Source organism: Arachis hypogaea, chromosome 13 (assembly GCF_003086295.3).
Source record: "Arachis hypogaea cultivar Tifrunner chromosome 13, arahy.Tifrunner.gnm2.J5K5, whole genome shotgun sequence".
NCBI classification, from domain to species: Eukaryota; Viridiplantae; Streptophyta; class Magnoliopsida; order Fabales; family Fabaceae; genus Arachis; species Arachis hypogaea.
The window spans coordinates 5468122-5489251 of NC_092048.1; the positions used below are offsets into that span (position 1 = coordinate 5468122).

The 21130-nt window shown below is 32.9% G+C and overlaps 1 protein-coding gene across 1 annotated transcript; it reads left to right on the plus strand.

Annotated features, from left to right (window-relative positions):
- The first annotated feature begins 596 nt into the window (after positions 1 to 596).
- On the plus strand, positions 597 to 20826 carry LOC112732488 (pentatricopeptide repeat-containing protein At1g71210, mitochondrial-like). The gene is made up of 4 exons (XM_025781232.1): positions 597 to 779; positions 1161 to 1289; positions 1862 to 1927; positions 18367 to 20826. Exons 1-4 carry the CDS (start codon positions 597 to 599, stop codon positions 20824 to 20826), a joined length of 2838 nt encoding a protein of 945 aa, XP_025637017.1.
- The last annotated feature ends 304 nt before the right edge of the window (positions 20827 to 21130 follow it).

A 21130-nucleotide genomic window follows, 5' to 3' on the forward strand; every position in this document is an offset into this window, starting at 1 on the left:
ATTTGGTTACAGTTTGGGTGTATATCGTCTCTGTTGGGGTGTATATGATCCTTGTTGGGGTGTATATTTTCACGATTGATCTCTAACTAGTTTTTTTTTTTATAACATGATTAATTTTATGTAACCCTGCAGCACTCCAGAACCACCCTGAAAACCTGAAGAAAGTACACCCATACTTCTACCAACTCCATCTAAAATGTAAGTTCATCAGAGTAAAATCAATGTTTCATTATCATTTGTATATTCTTATTCTTATAATACGTTATACATGATCATGCAGTAATCCAGCCCCAAAAGACGCTGCTGCACTGATGATGATGGCACGGACAGCATCATACATTCCTAAAAAAGGTCCGATGCCATCATTCAGCCTTGGCTTGACTGATTCAAGCCAAGAAGAAGCAGCAACGCAGGAGGGGGCAGCAATGCAAGATGGAGAGAGGGCAAAAACTCCTGAAATGCCAAGACTACTAGAATAATTAGGGGATCTGGTGGAAAAAATTGCAAGCAGTGGGGTGAAAAAAGAAGGAAAAAGTCCACAGATTGAAAAATAGAGTGGCGGAAAAAGTTTCGAGAAGTTTGAAACTCCTGCGAGGATGAATGAGAATACGGAAGAAATAAAAGAGAAATGCTACATCTGGGCCACACGAGTGAAGACATACGGAAATGGACTAACTAATGAGTATGACACCGTGTGCACACTCAATGCCCAAGATAGATACATTTTGTCAAAAGTCCACCTCGCATCACTCGCAGCTGATACACATATAGAAGCTGAGGTAATATTAGAAAATCATTAATGTTTTTATCACCAAAATTAACTACAATGTTGATTGATGTAAATTGATTTCGGCATCTTTTTCTAGATTGTCTCTGCCATGTGCTTCATCCTTAACTAGCAAAAGATTAAAAGGTTTCAAGAAGAAGTATACTGTCTCCCCCATGATATTGTGATAAGGGTTACTTCAACGAATCTTGGGTGTATTTTCTGTATTCCTTCGGGTGTATTTTCTGTTTTAAAATGTGTGTATTTTCTGTGTTCAATTAGGTGTATTTTTTGTGATCAATTGGGTGTAACTTGTGTATTCATTTGGGTGTATTTTCTGTATTTATTTGGGTGTATTTTCAGTAAATCATGTGTTGTTTCACAAGTGTTGTAGAACATAGCCATTGGAAATCATCCAAATGGGAAATTCTTACAACCTAAAAGCAATAAGCCATTCAGGGTGGAAGACTACCCAATGTTTATTCACTTCTTGGAGCTAAAAAAATTAGCATCACATCCACATGTAAGTTTTCATTTGTAAAACTTCTTAGTACCATTCTTTACTTATATGGCAAATAAAATAAAACACTGTTCAATGTGGGCATGCTTCAGATTTTTGCACCTGTTTGCCATTCACAACATTGGTGGTTATGGGTGGCTGATACAAGAAAGCGAAAATTTTATATACTCGACCCATATCACCAGACATGTCCATCTGATGAGAGAATGGACCTAAATAAATTCATTGTAAGTTGGTTCTGTGTTTTGTATTTTAATAGTTGGGTGTATTTCTGTTCAATATAAGATGTAAGTTTGTGCTCCTTTGGGTGTATTCCTTTATTAAATTTATTCATATATTACTAATTTGTTTTGTGTTTTAAGGGATATGTAATTTCAAGAATTAGAGTATATGCTGGGGGGCACCTCTGAAGAGAAAGGACAAGGACAAGGAAATTAAACCACCATACATTAACATCTGAGGCCAAAAGACAAGGTATAATAAATCTTTCACTCTGAAAATTAAACTTTCCTATATGTAATTTGTAATTTATTTTCTTAGTTTTCAGCTATAACTGTGCTATTTATGTAATGAAGTGGCTTGAGATAATCCAGCCCGAAAACATTAAAAGGTTGAAGTATGAGTGGGACAATTGGACCCAGGTAAATGTGTTTAAAACTATATAACTCTGTATTACTTTACTCAATTAACATGGTTGATTAAACAGAATATTCTTTTTAACTGTAGGACGAGGTGGACCACTATAGAGTAGAATTGCTTCCCAGATTCTATTCAATGAAATAAATCAAGACAAAGCTGAAGCCATTAGGGGAGTAATGCAATAAGACTGTCCAAGCCATCCTCATTATTATTGAGTCTATATTGTCAGATACATTCTAATGATATTGACACTGAGTAATGTAACTGTTAGGTAGTCTTGTAACAAATTGAACACATGCTGTAAAAATTTGCCAATTATAAACCAGTTCTATTCAATGAAATTTATTTCCATAGTTAAACTGTTTGTGCTGTATTCAAAAGCTCTGTATTACAGGTGGTAAAATATGAAGGAAAATATTAAACTAGATATAAACCCAAAACATAACATTTTACACCCAAAGAAAGTTGAATATACACCCAAACTTCTATCCCCTGATGCTTTATCCTAAACCCCAAAACCCCTAAATCCTAAAAACCCTAAACCCTACAAACCATAAACCCTAAAAACCCTAAAAACCCTAAATTCTAAACCCTAAATCCTAAACCACCCAACCTACTATACACCAAAATTATTGATTTTTACACCCATAAGATCTCATTTTACACCCAAAAAAAGTTAAATATACACCAGACTTCTATCCCCTGATGCTTTATCCCTAAACCCCTAAAACCTAAACCTGAAACCCTAAACCTAAACCCTAAACCCTAAAACCCTAAACCCTTAAACCCTAAACCCCTAAATCCTAAACCATAAAGCTTAAACCCTAAAACCCTAAACCCTAAAACCTAAACCATAAAACCCTAAACCTTAAAACCTAAAACCTAAACCTTAAACCATAAAGCCTAAACCATAATAAAAAAAACAAACAATAATTTATAACATAAACAGCAGATTCTGAAATATATACTTATGTAAAATGTGAAACACAAGAAAATTCATAAATACACCCAAAAAAACAATGCTTTACACCCTTATTCTATAATTATAAACCCAAAAGTTATCCCCTGCTGCTGGTTGCCTAAACTGATAATTCATAACACGTCCTTGATATTGGCTGGAATTTGGACGCACCACTGATGCAGCATCAAAGACGTTTAACTGGAAATAATAAACTCACATATTAGCAAAAGTATTAACGAGAAAATTAAACTCAATCACCACATATTTAAAGAACATAACTTTTACCTCGTTTAAAGCTTTCGTTTTCTTCTTCTTTGAGCCATTTGCAATCTATTTGTCCAACTTTGAACCTAGCCTATTTTTTGGACGTCCTCTTGTTCGAACCCTTGGAGGGCTTTGAAGCTCGTTAACGGATTCCAAGTTGGCATCTTCGTGAGATAACGAAGATGTCCCCTTCCTTTTGGCTTTCAATGCTTCCATCTCAACCATGACGTTATCGTACGCACGGTGCATAATGGCAGTCAGCTCCTCCGATTCTAATGCAAATTCACAAATATTTTGAGAACGAAAAACCAATTCGTTAAACCTCTTGCTTTTTGGCTCCAACAATGGCTCATCGTGGCTGCTCTTAATGTGTGTGTGTCACCTCTTTACCTTCTTTCTCCATCGTTCCAATATATATCTCGATGACACTTGGCTTACTCGTTCAAAGCTTAACACACTTAGTGCGTGACGGCACAATATCCCTCTTGACTCGAATAATAAGCATTGACATTTTACCTCGGCTGCTACTGAGTTGTAAGTAATCACAAACTTGTTGAATATTGAGCTGAAAAATTGTTCTCCAACTTCGTATACTGAATAGCCTAGAGCGGAATTCGTTAATCTAGTGATGCAATTCGCCTTTCCTCTAAATTGTGCTTGGACTTCCCTAAAATTTTGATGAGTGTACACATCTTGAAACTGAGCTTCAATGGAGGATTTGGTTGCACACGGTATGACCGTATGAAAATCTGCAGCATCTGATTCTCTCTCTGCTTGCTCCCTACTTTCGAGGTAATTATCGTATTGTTTGACAAATTGAATAAGCGAGCTGTTCTGGGTAATAAACTTGTTAAAAAATGAATGCATGCTCTCGCTCCTTTGTGTGCTTTTCATCCCTGCCTAGAAGTGGTGATCCAGATAGATTGGAACCCATATATGACGGTCTTCATAAAGATCTGCAAAATACACCCAAAGACAGACTATAAATATACCCGAAAACATGCAATTTACATCTCTGCTGCAGATTTTAAACAACATTACCTGAAAGCCACTTGTTGTCCACAAGACCAAAATTCAGCAGAAAATCATTCCAATTCCTATCAAATGAATCTATATTATGAGAGTTCCAAACAACTTGGCTCAATTCTTGTTCAATTTCAGCATGTCCCTTGTACCCATTTAATTTGCTTGGGATCTTCTTCGTGATGTGCCAAATACACCAACGGTGAATTATTGTTGGCATACAAGCCTCTATAGCCCTTTTCATTGACGCGCATTGATCGGTGAAAAACCCTTTCGGAGCATTGCCCCCATGCAACGAAGCCAACATTGAAATAACCATTTGAATGACTCAATTTTTTCGTTTTTCATCAAAGCGCATCCAAGAAGTATTGACTGACCGTGGTGATTCACCCCGAAAAAAGAACCAAAAACCAAATTATACCTTAAACAAATTATGACATTGTAGAATGAAAATCATTACGTACACCCATATAATGAATTTATACACCGAAAGAACATCCAATATACACCTCTGCAGCAGATTCATAGAACAAAATTAATTTAGCAGCATAAACAAGAATAGCATATTACCTGTTTGTATTGTAGGTGGTGTCAAATGAAATAACATCTCCAAAATACTCAAAGGCAGCTCTGCTCCTTGCATCGGCCCAAAAAAGCAAGCTTAATCGATTGATCGTCCTCGAGTTTGAGCTCAAAAAAGAAATTCTGATTCTTCTCTTTCATTCTCAATAAATATTTCCTGAATTCCTTTGCATCTTCTTGTTCCAAAACATTCCGCACTTCTCTCGTGACGTAATTCCTCACATCCTTTTCAATAAAATTTAACTCGCAGTGACCCCCAGCTGCCGCAACGAATGATTGGAATGTTTTGCTTGGTTTGATACCGGCCTCCTCGTTATTCTCTATTGTACGACGAACGAACATGCTTAGTTCCCTATGCTGTTTGAGCATCTCTGCTTGAGTTGGACAGCAAGGGTGTGAATAATGCAGCACGATCTTCGAAATGATCCAAGCACCAACATCCTTCAATGTGTGTATATAAATTCTTGTAGGACAATTTAAACCAGCTCTGGGATTTGTGTTTTCGGTCGGAGATATTTTAGATTTCCATTTCCCCTCTCTACTACATGTAATCAATTGATTCTTAATTTCGTTTCCCTTTTTATTTGTACTCTGAACTCTTGTAGAAAAACCTGCAGCCTTGGCATAGTCTTTGTAAAATTTTGCAGTATCTTCAAGGGTTTTAAAAGTCATTCCAACCTTGGGAACAAGCTGGTCATCAACAACAGAGAGGGACTGCAAAATACAACATGTTAAAAACAAGAAAATACTATAGAATTTCTACACCTCATAAATAAATAACAATTGAACTAAAATACACCCAAGGACTCCTGATATACACCCGAACGACAACAAGTCAACTAAAATAACAGGAAAATTCATAAACTGTAAATACACCCAAACTTTCCTAAAATACACCGAAAAAGTTCTGATCTACACCCGAGCGTCTGCTATAAATTGCAGATAATTAATCAAAACTAATACATTAGATTCAATTCACAGATTATGTTTACGCATTAATTTTACAGTCAATGTTCACGAATTATTCAGCTAGACAATCATAGACGAATAACTGCATCAAATTCAAAGTAATCGTAATTAGCTGAATCTAAATCAAACCTCAGGAACTTCATTCGATTCAAATTCAAAATCCACTTCGCCCTGATTCAGCTGACAATCTGAGGTTGAATCATCCGTTATCTTCAAAACGAGTTCAAACTTTGATTTCAGAAACCAGAAAATAAAAAAAATGAAGCTAGAGTTATAGTGAGAGAAACTCAGCTCAATGACGAAGAACAAACAAGTGATAAACGTAGGTAAAAGAACGATCGAAAAGACAAGGGAAGAACAGAAGAACGAGAACGAAGAAACTTCGCAAGAGATTCGAAGAAGGTAACAAAATCTTTTGAAAATTAGAAGTTATATATTCGTGCGTTAATTGATTTTGATTGAATTAATATTCTGTTATATAGCGCGTAAAACGTACGTAAAATTAGGAGCGCGTTTAGGGTGTTAGTAAGTTTCAGGACTTGTAACACTTGTAAGTGTTAATCGCTTGTATGCTAAGATTAATCCTTAAAATTTTATTAGAATGATTACTAATTTTTGTAAGGAGATTAATAAATTTTCTATTAATATATAACCAATACTTATGTTCTAAAGTGTTATATTGAGGAAATAGAGGAGAATAAATTTGGAATAGAAGTCGTCCAAAGTTTATGAACAATAAAAGTGATAGATATGAGTATTTGTAAGAGATTTGTAACACCCTACCATACAGAGTCTTACGCTTAAGTCGTAAAGTAGAGGTGGCGAGGTATTATGACTTCTAAAAGAAAAGACTTATATAAATATAGTTAAAAGAAAATATATCTAGGAGCCTTGAAGAATAAGCTAAACAAAGCGAAAACATAAAAAATTATTTCACACTCGCGTGGATAATCGTAAAACAGATAGGTAAGCTCAAAAGAAGGTTAAAAACAAAACATACAGATCAGAGTTCCAAAAACATAGATATCAAGCTCCAGATTCGACCTGCGAAGCTAAGGCCGGCCAGAGTATGTAATTATATATATATACAACCCAAAATAAAACTCAAACTACATAACAAGTACCTGTATCTCCAAGTCAACCTCTAGGAGGGCCAAACATAAAATATATATAGAGGAGAATCTATATACATATATACATAGCATAAATACAAAATACAGCATCCCAAATATAACCAAACTTCGCTTGCATAGAAAACTCCAGACGCTCAGCGAGGCACATCTCGACCTGTATCTGAAAACAACAACATAGATATGGAATGAGAACCAGAAGTTCTCAGTATGGTAATGGTGCCCACATACATAATATATAAGGTCTCAAAAAGGCAGAAGCGATCCTAGAATGCCGACACTCAGATATAAACTTAAAGATTTAAAACGGAAAACCATAAATAAGGTGGTCCTCTAAGGTTCTTAAACTTAACCAAATTCTAACTAAAGCCCTTAATTATTCCCTTCTTCCACCATCCTTCAAAACACCAGTAGAACCATATAGACAAACAAACAGGCAAAGCAAGCACAGGTAGAATACAGGTACAGTAAACAGAACATATAGCAGTTAAGCATGAAATAACAAGTAGGCAATCCCAAGAAAGCAAACCAAAGCAAACAGACAAATGCATATGATAATGCCTGCCCTATGGCCGATGAGTCTCATCTGTCGATTATATAGCCAAACCCAACATGTCTTGGTAGTTAATCCTGGACAGAACACCAAATACGGAGCAAATGGGACAACACCGCAACCCTTGCATCTTACTCGTGTACCCAGAGCAGGAGACAACTTCACCCTTGCCTCTTACCCAGGTGGTGTTACAGTTCTCAACCCGGAGCAAGTGGCAACAGAACTCAGCCCTTGCATCTTACCCGAAGCTTTGAACTTTCCCGGAGCAAGTGGATATCATCACTGCATCTTACCCGACTTATTGACTCTTATTCGGAGCAAGTGGATAATACCACTGCATCTTCTCCGGAGTCACATTCAAAAATTGATTCTCATTATTATTACAATTTATTCATATTAATTCAAATTCATAATCAAACTCAGTTCTCAACCTTCCTCTTCCTTAGAGCCAACCTCATCCTCAATCATATCTCATCCAACTTCATTACTGACCCGGAGCAAGTGGACAACGTCACCGCATCTTACCCGGTGTCTCAATTCATTCCCAGTCACACACACACACACACACACACACACACACACACACACACACACACACACACACACACACACACACACACACACACACACACACACACACACACACACACACACACACACACACACACACACACACACACACACACACACACACACACACACACACACACACACACACACACACACACACACACACACACACACACATTCAAAAATTATACTTAAAAATCAATTCTCATCAATACTCATTCCTTATTATCAGACGTCCCATTCCATTCATTAACAATTCATACTCAAAACATAATTCATTCTGTTCTAAATAAAGCAATCTCAAAACATAATCATTTTCTTAATAACTCAAAATCAAATTATAAAATACTTAAAAATCTAAATCTTTCTAAATAACCACTTCAAATGAAGCCTCCTATTTTCATAAAAATTTCGACAGCATCTCCTTTAAAATTCGGACTTTGCCACTCTTCTCAGGTCCCAACCTAACCAACTCTCAAACCTTTTTCAAATCATTTCAAAATCTCAATTCATTCATTATTCAACAAACACATATATATACATAACTCAACTAATCCTCAATCTTTCATCATCAATCCTCACATTCATAAATAATCATTCATCAATTCCCATCAACAACATTAATTAACACAATTCCTACAACCAACTCAACAAAATCATCATTCATCAACTCATTCACAATATAGTTCCACATTTCCATCAAGGTTACTAGCATTAACATATTCCCACATTTTCAACCTATCCTATGGTCATGTAGCCTATGTTTTCACAAAACATTATATATTATCTACGAGAAACCAAACCCATACCTTTGTCGATTCCTCCCTAAGCTCAGAACACCTCAAAAACCACTCCTTTCACAAGCTTCAAGCCTCCAAACGTCAATTTCTCAAACCTAATTACTCGGATTTTGTTCCAAACAGCCCCAATTGAACTCCAAATCAACCAGAACACAATCTATTTCATACAATATCACTATAATAATCATAAACTTCACTAATTGAATGATTCACAAGGGTTTAATAGTTTTTTACCTTATCCATGTATCAATTGGACAAAACTCAATGATTATCCGGTACTAGAGTTCACCTAAACCATCAAAATCATTTAATTCCTCAATACCCAAACTCTAAAATCACGAAATTGAGGAGAGGGAGAAATGGAAGAGAAATAATAATTTCTTACCACTTTGTTTGGATAGAATTGAAGATAATTCCGAGGCAAACACGTGGCCGCTGATGGCTCGTTAATCAGAGCTCCGAATTGAAAGTTATGGATAATTGAAAATCAAAAGGAAGGGTTAGGAATTTTATTACGCTGAACTTCTCTTCACAACGGGTTGCAGCAATGAAGAAGAAGAAGATCCATTTTTAAGGGTTTCATAAGTTGAGTATTGGGCCGGTTTGGGCTCGGTCTAACCAATTCGGTCCGTTAACTCAGTTTTAAGCCAAAATCTTTAAAATTAGTGTCAAAATTCTTGTTTTAATTAGCTCTTTCACATTAATTAGTGGGTATATGAGCAGAATAAATTACTTGGTTTGAAAAGTTATTGAGATGAGTATTTATAAGAGAGCCAATAGTTGACCATGAAAAATCTTTCTGTGGCATGTTGTGCGAACAATTATCGCCCTGATACGTGCTTCAAATGTTCGTGATATGAAGAGTTTAAGTATTATTTAGAAGATATTAGTTTATATTTTTAGAATATTTTAATGTAATTTGATGTATTTTGATTTTGTTTATTTAATTACTAGATTGAGCCTTATGTTTATGGGCTTTAGGGTTTTTTTTGTTTTAACCTAATAAAAGGTTATAAATATTATAGCGACCCTCAGTTTTAAAAATATAAATATAAATAAATTATAATTTATTTTATAAAATTAGAATTCCTTATTTTTGAAAAAATTATTTTTATTATTAGTAATTAAACTAATTATATAATAATTTAAATTTAATCAAATCCATATTATTATTATTATTATTATTATTATTATTATTATTATTATTATTATTATTATTATTATTGCCGTAAGTATTAAATTTTATTATAAATTTATATATATTATATTCATTGCATTATTATCATTATTATTATTATTACGTTTATTATTATCATTATTACATGACCATCATTACTATTGCTAGTATTATTATTACTATTATTGATTATAAAGCATAGAAAATAAAAGGTGATTTATACTTTACATTAGATTACATATATAATATTATTATCATTATGCATTAGATTACGTGTGTGTGTATATATATATATATATATATATATATATATATATATATATATATATATATATATATATATATATATATATATATATGTGTGTGTGTAATAGAGAAACCCAAGGCGGTTTATACATAATAATAAAGAAAGCCAAGGAGGCTTGTTTATATATATATATGAATGCCGTAAAAAAGAAAAAAAAAAGAGAGAATAGCGTAACGAAGAGAAAAAGAAAGAACGTAAATTCCTTCGAACTTCTGGCTTCGATTTCTTGCAATTCGTAACTCAAATCAAAAATTTAATCCGGTAAGAGTATTCGTAACCTCTTCTTCTATACGTTGGCACCATTTTTGATTAGTGGAAGTTGACAGTGATATAGCTCATCTTTTCTTTGGGTTTGGCCAACGGGAATTTTAGGAGGCATAGACGATTCTGGACATTTTTTTCTTCGATAGCTCAGTCAGAAAGTTTCTCCGGAGCTTCAAATATTTTGATTCCGTACGAAGGTATGGTTTTGGTTTCTCATAGTTAATGTTTAATGTCACATGAAAATTTAGGCTAGAAGACCTTAAGATAGGAATGAATTGAATGTATAATTGATGGATTGTGCATATTGGATAAAATGTGTGGTTTAGCTATTGTTAATAATTTGCTGTTGAAGTTGGTCGGTTTGGAAAAGATTTAATATTGGTATTTGTTTGATTTTGAAATAAATTGTTACTGGAAATGATTTGAAGGACTGAGAGGTGTTTGATTTGATAGTTGGGACCCTTGAAGGGTGGCAGAAATTTGAATTTTAGAGGAGATACTGCCAAAGTTTCTATAAGAATTGGAGTTTTGGTTTGAGGTGTTATTTTAAAAGGAAAGAGATTATTATGTGGTCTGTGTATTTGAGACTATTTGTTGACCCTCTGTCGCAAGATGTGACCGGGCACTTTAACTCCCCGGATTCCCCCATGGGCATGCATATAAATATGAATATTGAATATTATTGAGCTTGGAGTTCGACTCCATGGAATACTATATTATTGAGCTTGGAGTTTAACTCCATGGAATACTACATTATTGAGCTTGGAGTGTGACTCCATGGAGTATTATATTTGAGCTTGGAGTTTGACTCCATGGAATATTATTGAGCTTGGGGATGCGCGCACAGAGGGACTGTCCAATGGTTAATTACTAGGACATGTCGGGTTGGCTGTATAACCGACAGATGAGACTCATCAGCCATAGGACAGGCATACATCATATGCATTTGTTTGCTTTGTTTGAGTGTGCATTGTCTTAGCTTGCTTAACTGTTAAATTCTGCTTATCTACTACTTGTTCTACTTGTTGTAAATGCTTCTCTATTTGTGTTTTTCTTGTCTGTAATGTTGGTCTATGCAACTAAGAGGCCCCTTGTCTGGCGGAGGAATGACGAGGGTTGTTCCACCAGAGATTCAGAGAACTGGAGGAGTCAGAAAGTGAAGTATTAAGTTAAAGTTAGATTCAGAACTAGAATACCTTAGATAACTTACCTAACTTTTGGTTTAGTTTATTTTCCTTAAGAATGATTCTGAGTGTCGGAGTTCTAAGAATTCCTCTGGCTTTCCCGGGACCTTTTACATTAACTATGCAGGCACCTTTACCATACTGAGAATCCGGTTCTCATCCCATACTATGTTGTTATTTTTCAGATGCAGGTCGAGAGACATCTCGTTGAGCATCTGGGTATCCTCCTTACAAGCGAAGAACTACCTTTTTGACTGTCATATTTTGATTTTGGGCTATGTATACATGTTTATAGAATCTCCACATGTACATTTTGTGTTTTGTCCCTCCTAGAGGTCGACTTGGAGATACAGGGGTTTACTTTGTGGTTTGACTTTTATTTTGGGTTGTATATATATATAATCATATACTCTGGCCGGCCTTAGCTTCGCAGATCGAGTCTGGAGTTTGCTATCTAAGTTTTGGAACCCTGATATGTATATATATTTTCAGCTCCCTTTTAATTTTTCCTGTCCGTTTTACAAATATCCATGCGAGTGTGACACGATTTCCTGTTTATCATTTTTGATTAGCTTATCCTTCAAGGCTTCTAGATATGATTTCATCCAACTATATCTATGTACATATCCTTTTCTTTTAGAGGTCGTAATACCTTGTCACGTCTGCTTTACGACTTAAGCGTAAGGCTCTGTGTGGTAGGGTGTTACAAATATTGTCTTAGCTATTATAGCCGTAGTATAGAATGATTTAGAGGTTTGAAAACCCCTTTTTGCTTCCGTGATGAAACCATGGTGTGGACAATTGAGGTTGAGGAGTTCTTCTCTTGTTACATCGGGGAATTGGGTAGAAGGTTGAGGAGTCCCTTCGAATCAATTCCCAAACTATGGCGTTGACAAGTTAGGTTGAGAAGTCCTTTTCTTATTGCGTCAAGAAATTGGGTAGAAGTAGAGTGATTTTGTTTGTACTCAATTTTAATCTATCCTTTTTATTTCTATTTCTATTTCAATGTATCTTTTTTTTTTATTCAGTTTAAATCCTTATCTTTTTGTTTACCTTTTATTTCTTTATCATTTGGTATCAGAACTTAGGTATTAGATTAATTCTTATTAATCTATACTTGTTCTTCTTTTATCATTAAAAAAAAGAGTCTAGTATCTGTCGCGTCTTTCTTTAAGTTATTGTGTTCTTGTTTTTGTTTGCATTTCATTATTGTTTTGTTATTATTGTTGATTTTATTGCTTAAAAAAATAAAAAAAGCATACAATGCAAAAAAAAGTAAAAAAAAAAAGAAAAATATATATAAAAAGGGAAAAAAATTAACTTCATTGTAATTATTGTTCATTTTACTTACAAAATTCGAGGAAGAATCTTTTTTTGAAGAGGAGGAGAATGATACGTGTTTCAAATGTTTGTGATATGAAGAGTTCAAGTGTTATTTAGAAGATATTAATTTATATTTTTAGAGTATTTTAATTTAATTTGATGTATTTTGATTTTGTTTATTTAATTACTAGATTGAGCCTTATGTTTGTGGGCTCATAATTTTAACCTAATAAGAGGTTATAAATACCTCATAAACTATGGTAGTCGTAGTATAGAATGATTTAGAGGTTTGAAAACCCCTTTTTGGTTTCGTGATGAAACCATGGTGTGGACAATTAAGGTTGAGGAGTCTCTCTCTTGTTGTATCGGGGAATTGGATAGAAAGTAGAGTGATTCTCTTTGTATTCAATTTCAATCTATCCTTTTTGTTTTTATTTCAATTGCAATTTATCTTTTCTATTCCATTTCAATTCTTGTCTTATTTATCCTTTTATTTCTTTATCATTTGGTATCAGAGCTCAAGTATTAAATTAATTCTTATTAATCTATATTTGTTCTTCTTTTATCATAAAAAAAGTCCAGTGTCTATCGCGTCTTTCTTTAAGTTCATGTGTTCTTGTTTTTCGTTTGCGTTTCATTATTGTTTTGTCATCATTGTTGATTTTTATTGTTTAAAAAAAAACATACCGTGCAAAAAAAAAAGAAAAAAAAGATAAATATACAAAAAGCGAAAGAAAAAAAAAACAAAAAAATTATCTTCCTTATAATTATTGTTCTTTTTATATACTATTTTTTTTATCTACAAGATTTGAGGACGAATCTTTTTTAAAGAGGAGGAGAATGATACGTGCTTCAAATGTTCGTGATATGAAGAGTTCAAGTGTTATTTAGAAGATATTAGTTTACATTTTTTGAATGTTTTAATTTAATTTGATGTGTTTTGAATTTGTTTATTTAATTACTCGATTGGGCCTTATGTTTATGGACTTTAGGATTTTTTTTGTTTTAACCTAATAAGAGGTTATAAATACCTCCTTAGCTATTGTAGTCGTAGTATAGAATGATTTAGAGGTTTGAAAACCCCTTTTTGGTTTCATGATGGAACCATGGTGTGGATAATTGAGGTTGAGAAGTCCCTCTCTTGTTGCATCGGGGAATTGGATAGAAGGTTGAGGAGTCCCTTCGAATCATTCTCAAACTATAGCGTTAACAAGTTAAGTTGAGAAATTCCTTTCTTGTTGTGTCGAGAAATTGGGTAGAAGTAGAGTGATTCTCTTTATACTCAATTTCAATCTATCCTTTTTATTTCTATTTCAATTTTAATGTATCTTTTTTTTTATTCAGTTTGAATTCGTATCTTCTTGTTTATCTTTTATTTCTTTATCACGCCCTTAACGAAGTAATCATTCTCATTGTAAGATATTAAGTCTCACTTAGTGTGTGAAATATTTTTGTTAGTAGATAGTTGTAAATATTGTTTCCAAGTCGAGTCAAGTATCAGATTAGAGGATTGATTTCTTATGGTATTTTTCAACCTGACATACTAAAGATCAATCCATCGCGAATTAAAATTCTATTTAAGAAGTTGTCGTTGATCAATAGGTTGCTGCATGCATAAAACAGAATTCAAACTTCTGACACTTAAATAAACTAGTGAACAAATAATTAAATCACTTAAAATTGGTTAGGGATCAAAATTATATCAGATCAAGTTGTATTTAACAACTTGTTGCGATCCAAAATAAGCCCAAAATATCTCCAGGATCCTTGTCAAGTCCCTTGCCTTTGAGCGGATTGTAGAGGTTGGATGATATAATAAGTGAAATTTAGATTGATTCGCGATAGATTAGTCATTGGCCTATCAGATTAGAAAATATTATGAGCAATAAAAAATAGAATAATATATTTTTGGATAAAGTATTTTTTTGTCCTTGAAAATTAGCAAAAATTTAAAAAATATCTCTAAAATTTATTTTATTTTAATTTTGTCCCAAAATTTTTTTTATTTGCATCGATTCATCGAATATACTCTCGATAGCAAAATTTTTTAAAAACTTAAGACCAATCTAACAAAAATACATAAAAATTATGCTTGATTTGTTTGTGTTAAAGGTTGTTCTTATGAAATTGTTGTTAAATTGGTTCTAAATTTTTTTGAAAAATTAACAGCCAGAGGTATAGTTGATGCAAATCGAAAATTTATGGGACAAAATTAAAATAAAACTTAGGAATATTTTTAAAACTTTTGCCAAATTTTAAAGATAAAAAATATACTTTACCCTATATTTTTTAATTTATTTGTTTGTCAAGTAAAAAAAATTATCAATTTCTATGTGATATATAAATATAAATTATACTGATTTATTATAATTTTAAACAAGTGTAAGTATCCGTGCCATGCACGTGATAAAATTGAAATTATAATTTTAAGTTATTTTGTTAAAATTAATTTGAGTTATAATAATTTGACTAATAAAAAAGTAATGAGTTATGCATTGTTTATTTTTTCTTAATTTAGTGTTAATTGTATTAACTCTAAAATAGTTATTAATCGGTTTTAGTAATTTACTTTCTTCAATAAATCAGATATATATACTGAATGTGACCATAAATAATCTAGTAACACCTAAATCCACCAACAAATTGTTATATGTGTAAGAACATATCAAAATTAGCTGAAAATAAACAACAAATTATTAGAAAATTCTAATGCAAAAAGTTCTCTAATAAACAATAAATAATTTAAACCCACTAAATAACAACTCAACACTATCCTTTGATACTTGCAAAATATATATCTGAAACAATACTATATCAATGTTAGTATACAAAATTATATGATTAATGGATTTATAAAATTTTTTATCAGGAGAATAAAATAATATGGATTTTTATGATAATTCTAATATTATTCTCAAGCTATAAATGTACAATAAGAATGCATTACCCATTAGCATCTAGAATTTGTCAATTTTTTAAATTGATAGTACTAAATTTTAATAAATTAATAAATTTAATTAAGAGATTTCGTTATTACCTTTTCATTATAAGCTCTCAAAAAACTTCTCTATATACCACATACATTTTTCGTGCAGTTATCTTCCAAGTATCCATAATCTTGCAACAGCACTCGCAGACCATATTTATTCTTTACTCTTGTCTTTATTTTCTAAACTTTTTCATTACATAATCTATTTTAGGTAATACTGTTGATAGAATCGTAGGATGGGTGAGAATTATAGCATGAATTATTGTGAATACAACTATCTACTAATAAAATTGTGGATAAAACTAATTATTGTAGATACAACTATCTATTAATAAAATTATTGCACATGAATGAGAATTAGAACTATATCAATTAATATAATTAGAATGAATAAAAATATTGATAATTGATAATAATTAGTTTAATAATGCATTGAATATTGATTTAATATAATTATAATAAAGATATTTTTTTAAAATAATATAATTATACATTATTTATGAGCTAATTGTAATATAATTAGAATAAATTCATTTGAAAGAAAAAAATTAATGTGTAATCTTCATAAATTACAATAGTTTCTTTATTTATGTATATGTATATATTAATTTTGTTAAATAATTCTAAATATTTTTTTATTTATACATACATATATATTAATTATACATAAAAATATTTAAATCACATATGTTAAATATTTTTTTGTTATAATTAATTATTCCACAATACGTGTAATAAATTTTTATGTTTGATATTCATATATAGCCTCCAATTCCAGTCCCATTCATACGTAAATTATATACAATTTTTTTTATAGAGCAATTTTAATTTTTCGTTTTATTTTCTTTCACGTACATTATCTTTTTCCTTTAAATAGTGATATTTTAATTTTTTTTTCTTTTTTTGTTTTAAGTACACTTTTATTAAGAATTGCATTACTAATCTAAAATATAAAAAAAAAAGTGATACAAATATACAAGAAAAAAGAAATCTTATATTAAAATATTTAAAAAATAACATATTCAATAAAAATAATCGTAATATATAAATTGAGGTAATAATTTAAATTTAAATTAATGTAAAACGAATTTAATCAAATACCAATATTAGAACTAAATTACTTAAATAATATTTAATCTATTCTAGTCCTTAGACACGTAAAGATTAGAGTCATTCTCGTAACGACAACCAACTGAAATATCATAAATTTGGACATTTAGAATTCGTACAAATTTAGACCATCTTTTTGTTAAATAAGCTTCATCGACTATCCATGCAATACGGCAAAGTATAGAATTAATTATTTAAAATTTGTTTAAGTTTGATTAAAAAAAATATCACCAAGAACATGTTATGTTAGCATAAAATTAATGTATTTTCATCTCATTTGAATGAAAAGAGAGTGAATGAGTAAAAAATATATTTTGATCTCGTATAAATAGATGGTATTAAAAAAAATAAACTAATTAAATGAATTCATATATTTTGTTATCATATTTATTATTTATTAAATAATTTAATATTTATTTCTATAGAAATCAAATAATTAATATAATTAACCAAATTAATTAATTGATATAATTAATCAATTCATATAAATTATAATAAATAGTGATATTTGAATGTCTAATCAAATTAATTAATTGATAATTATAATTGATTTACTTTAATGAATTAAATAAAATAAATCAGAAAATATTTCAAGAGCATGCCACATTAATTTCATTATTAAGTGTAGAAATTCGATTTTTATATAATAGAATAGATTTAATATAACGACTAGCCGTTAAAATTTTTTTTGGCTATTTAAGATTTCTTTGGATCTAATCTGAAGTTGGTTACTTTGTTTAGGTTTATAGTATAGTTGATGTCTAATTAAAAAAAAAAAAATAGAACAGTGTGTAAAGTTTTTAAGAAGGGATGATATAGTGTTCAGAACTTAATGTAAATCAAAATAAAAAATGAGGTGCTAGGTTAGGTTGAGTGTAAGAATAAGAAAGAAAAAAAAGTTTCTAAGCGGGAGAACGAAACTATGCATAAGGTATTAAGTATTATTTTTTATTTTCATTGTTTGTATGTTAGAGTAAGAATATATATATACACAGAAGCTTTTACTATTAACCTAAATAACCTTACTCCCCATCACAAAATTATTTAAAAATATTATTTGAATTAATTAAAAATTACTTAACTAATATTATTAGATAAAATCTGTTTTTTCTTTTTTTTTTTTTTATAACAGATTCTTTATATTCTTTATAATTTATATATGTTAATATTGAGCATCGGAGAGAGAGATAGAGAAAATCCACAATGTTACAGCCACTACATGTAACGAAACTTAGGTCCCTCTTCTCTTCTTTTCCCAACACAACCCTTCTTACTTTTCCTCTTCTAGAAAAATAAACCAAAACGACGTAGCATCCTCCATCAAGGACTGGTTCAACACGCGCGACCCACTCCTCCCCCGAATCTTTCAGATTCTTTCTTCGACGGACTCTTCCTCCTATAAAGACGCCGCCCTCGACGCCTCTCTCGCCGCCTTAACACTCCCCCGTCTCGACGAATCCTTCGTCCTCACAGTACTCCACCATGGCACCACCGCCGCCCACGTCTACCCCTGCCTCCGCTTCTTCGATTGGGCCGGCCGCCAGCCCGGCTTCCACCACACTCGCGGCACCTTCTCCGCCATCTTCCGAATCCTCGCACGCAACAGATCAATGTCAACCATCATCGAGTTCCTCCGATCCTTTCGCCGCCGTGGCCCCGCCTTCTACCCCCGTGCGCGGTTCAACGATACTCTCGTCATTGGATATGCTATTGCGGGTAAGCTTGAGATTGCACTCCAACTGTTTGGTAAAATGCGGTTTAATGGTTTGGACTTGGATACCTTTGGTTACCATGTGCTTTTGAATGCCCTTGTTGAGAAGAGTTATTTCGATGCTGTTGATGACATTGTTAGGCAGATTAGGATGAGGGGTTTTGAGAATCGGTATACCAATGCGCTTGTTATGAAGTGTTTGTGCAAGCAGGGGAGGTTAGATGAGGCTGAAGGGTTCTTGTTTGGTTTGGTGGATGGTGACAAGGAGCTTCATGGCTCTGAGGTGAGTGTTCTTGTCAGTGCTTTGTGTGGGAGTAATAGGTTTGATCATGCTGTTAGGTTGGTTAGAGAGTTTGGGGATTCGTGGCTGGTGCCGTTGGATCATGCTTATGGGGTTTGGATAAGGGGCCTTGTACAGGGTGGCCGGTTGGATCAGGCTTTGGAGTTTTTTAAACAGAAGAAGGAAGATAAAGGGTACATTCCTGGTTTAGCGAGGTACAACGTGTTGATTTACAGGCTTTTGAGGGAGGACAGGCTCGACGAGGTGTATGATTTGTTCATGGACATGTATCACACTGCTGTTCCACCGAACACAGTTACCATGAATGCTGTGCTGTGCTTCTTTTGCAAGAAGGAAATGGTGGATGACGCTCTTGATTTGTTCAAGTCGAAATCAGAGTTTATGCTGTCCCCAAATCATATGGCTTATAAGTACTTGATACTTACTTTGTGTTGGGACGGAAACGCCAAGGAAGCATTTAGTGTGTTGAAGAGCTCAATTGATCACCGTTTTATTCCAGATAGACGGACCTTTATTAGGCTTGCCGATGTCCTGTGTAGAGAGTGCATGATTGATGAGATGAAAGAGTTGCTCCATCTTGCCTTGGAATGGAAAATTATGCCTAATGCTTCCACGTATGATAACTTTATAACGGCACTGTGCTGGGCGGGAAGAGTGGAAGATAGTTATTTGAATAGGGGAGATATTGCTGCTCGTCTTCTCGTTGAAATGAAGGAGAAGGGTCATAAAGTGACACCGGCTCTATGTATAGTTGTTCTTTGTTGTTTACTTCAGATGGACAATTCAAGATCTCGTTTTTTCAGTTTGTTTGAGACGCTGTCCCATAATGATCGTCAACATTATATTTATGATTGTTTCATTGATGCGGCTGGGCATGCCAAGCAGGCTGAGTTGGCTTGGAAAGTGTTTGAGTTGATGCAGAGGAATGGCATTCAGCCCACTTCATCTTCTCTAAGTCTTATGTTGAAAGCTTATTTGAAAAGTGGAAGGACTTATGATGCTCTTATCTTCTTTAATAATCTTTGGTCCCGTGGATTGGCGACTAAAAAGTTATATAATTGCTTTGTTATTTCTCTCTGCAAGAGCCAGAATCCTGAACCTGCGTATCTGTTCTTCCTCCAAATGTTAAAAGACGGTTTAAATCCAAGCATTGAATGCTATGAGAATCTTGTACAGGAGCTTTGTTCATCGAAAAGATATCATGAGGCAGTGAATCTTGTTGATATGTATGAGAAAATGGGACGTCGATTAACCTCTTTTCTTGGTAACATACTTCTTTATCGATCTATGTTTTCACTGGAAGTTTACAATGCCTGTGTTCGTTTAAGAGGAGTGAAAGAGGAGGGAAAAACTGATTGGTCAATACTTAGCTTTGTGGTTGGCGCATTTCGCCGTCATCATAGAGTTAGCCATGTTGAGGACTTGGAGAAATTAATCGCAAAGTGCTTTCCACTTGACATTTACACTTGCAATTTGTTGTTGAGAAAAGCATGTAAGAGTGATATGGGGCAGGCTTATGAGTTGCTTGAAAGGATGCGTCGAAGGGGCTTTGAGCCCAATCGGTGGACTTATACCATCATGGATGATGGTTTCAAAAGGCTTGGGAAGAGAGACAAGGCTGAGAGGTGGTTTCAAGAAAGTAAAAGGATATTATCCAACAGAGAAACCAGAATGCTCATTTAAGGAACAATTGATCAGTATGCGTTAGATATCCAAAATGGTCCACCCAATTTTGTAAGGATATTTTTTAGAATTGCATATTTATCAAAAGAAAAATGTTATCTTGGATGCATTGGATTTAGTTTTTTCTTTTCTCTGTATCATTTATAAATATTACATCCTGTGCAATGATTTTATGTTGACTATTCCCCTCCCCCACCAAAAAAAAACCCTTCTTTTTATGTGTGGAAGCTATAGGAAATAAAATAGTTTCCACATTGTATTATTTATCAGTTATCCCATTAGATTTACATAAGCTGTGATATTT

Bases quoted from the DNA above. Each gene is read 5' to 3' on its own strand.
- LOC112732488 (XM_025781232.1), top strand. From the start codon at position 597: ATGAATGAGAATACGGAAGAAATAAAAGAGAAATGCTACATCTGGGCC. The intron at 780-1,160 runs GTAATATTAGAA...CAAGTGTTGTAG, and splicing joins ATACACATATAGAAGCTGAG to AACATAGCCATTGGAAATCA. The intron at 1,928-18,366 runs GTAAATGTGTTT...AACGAAACTTAG, and splicing joins AGTGGGACAATTGGACCCAG to GTCCCTCTTCTCTTCTTTTC.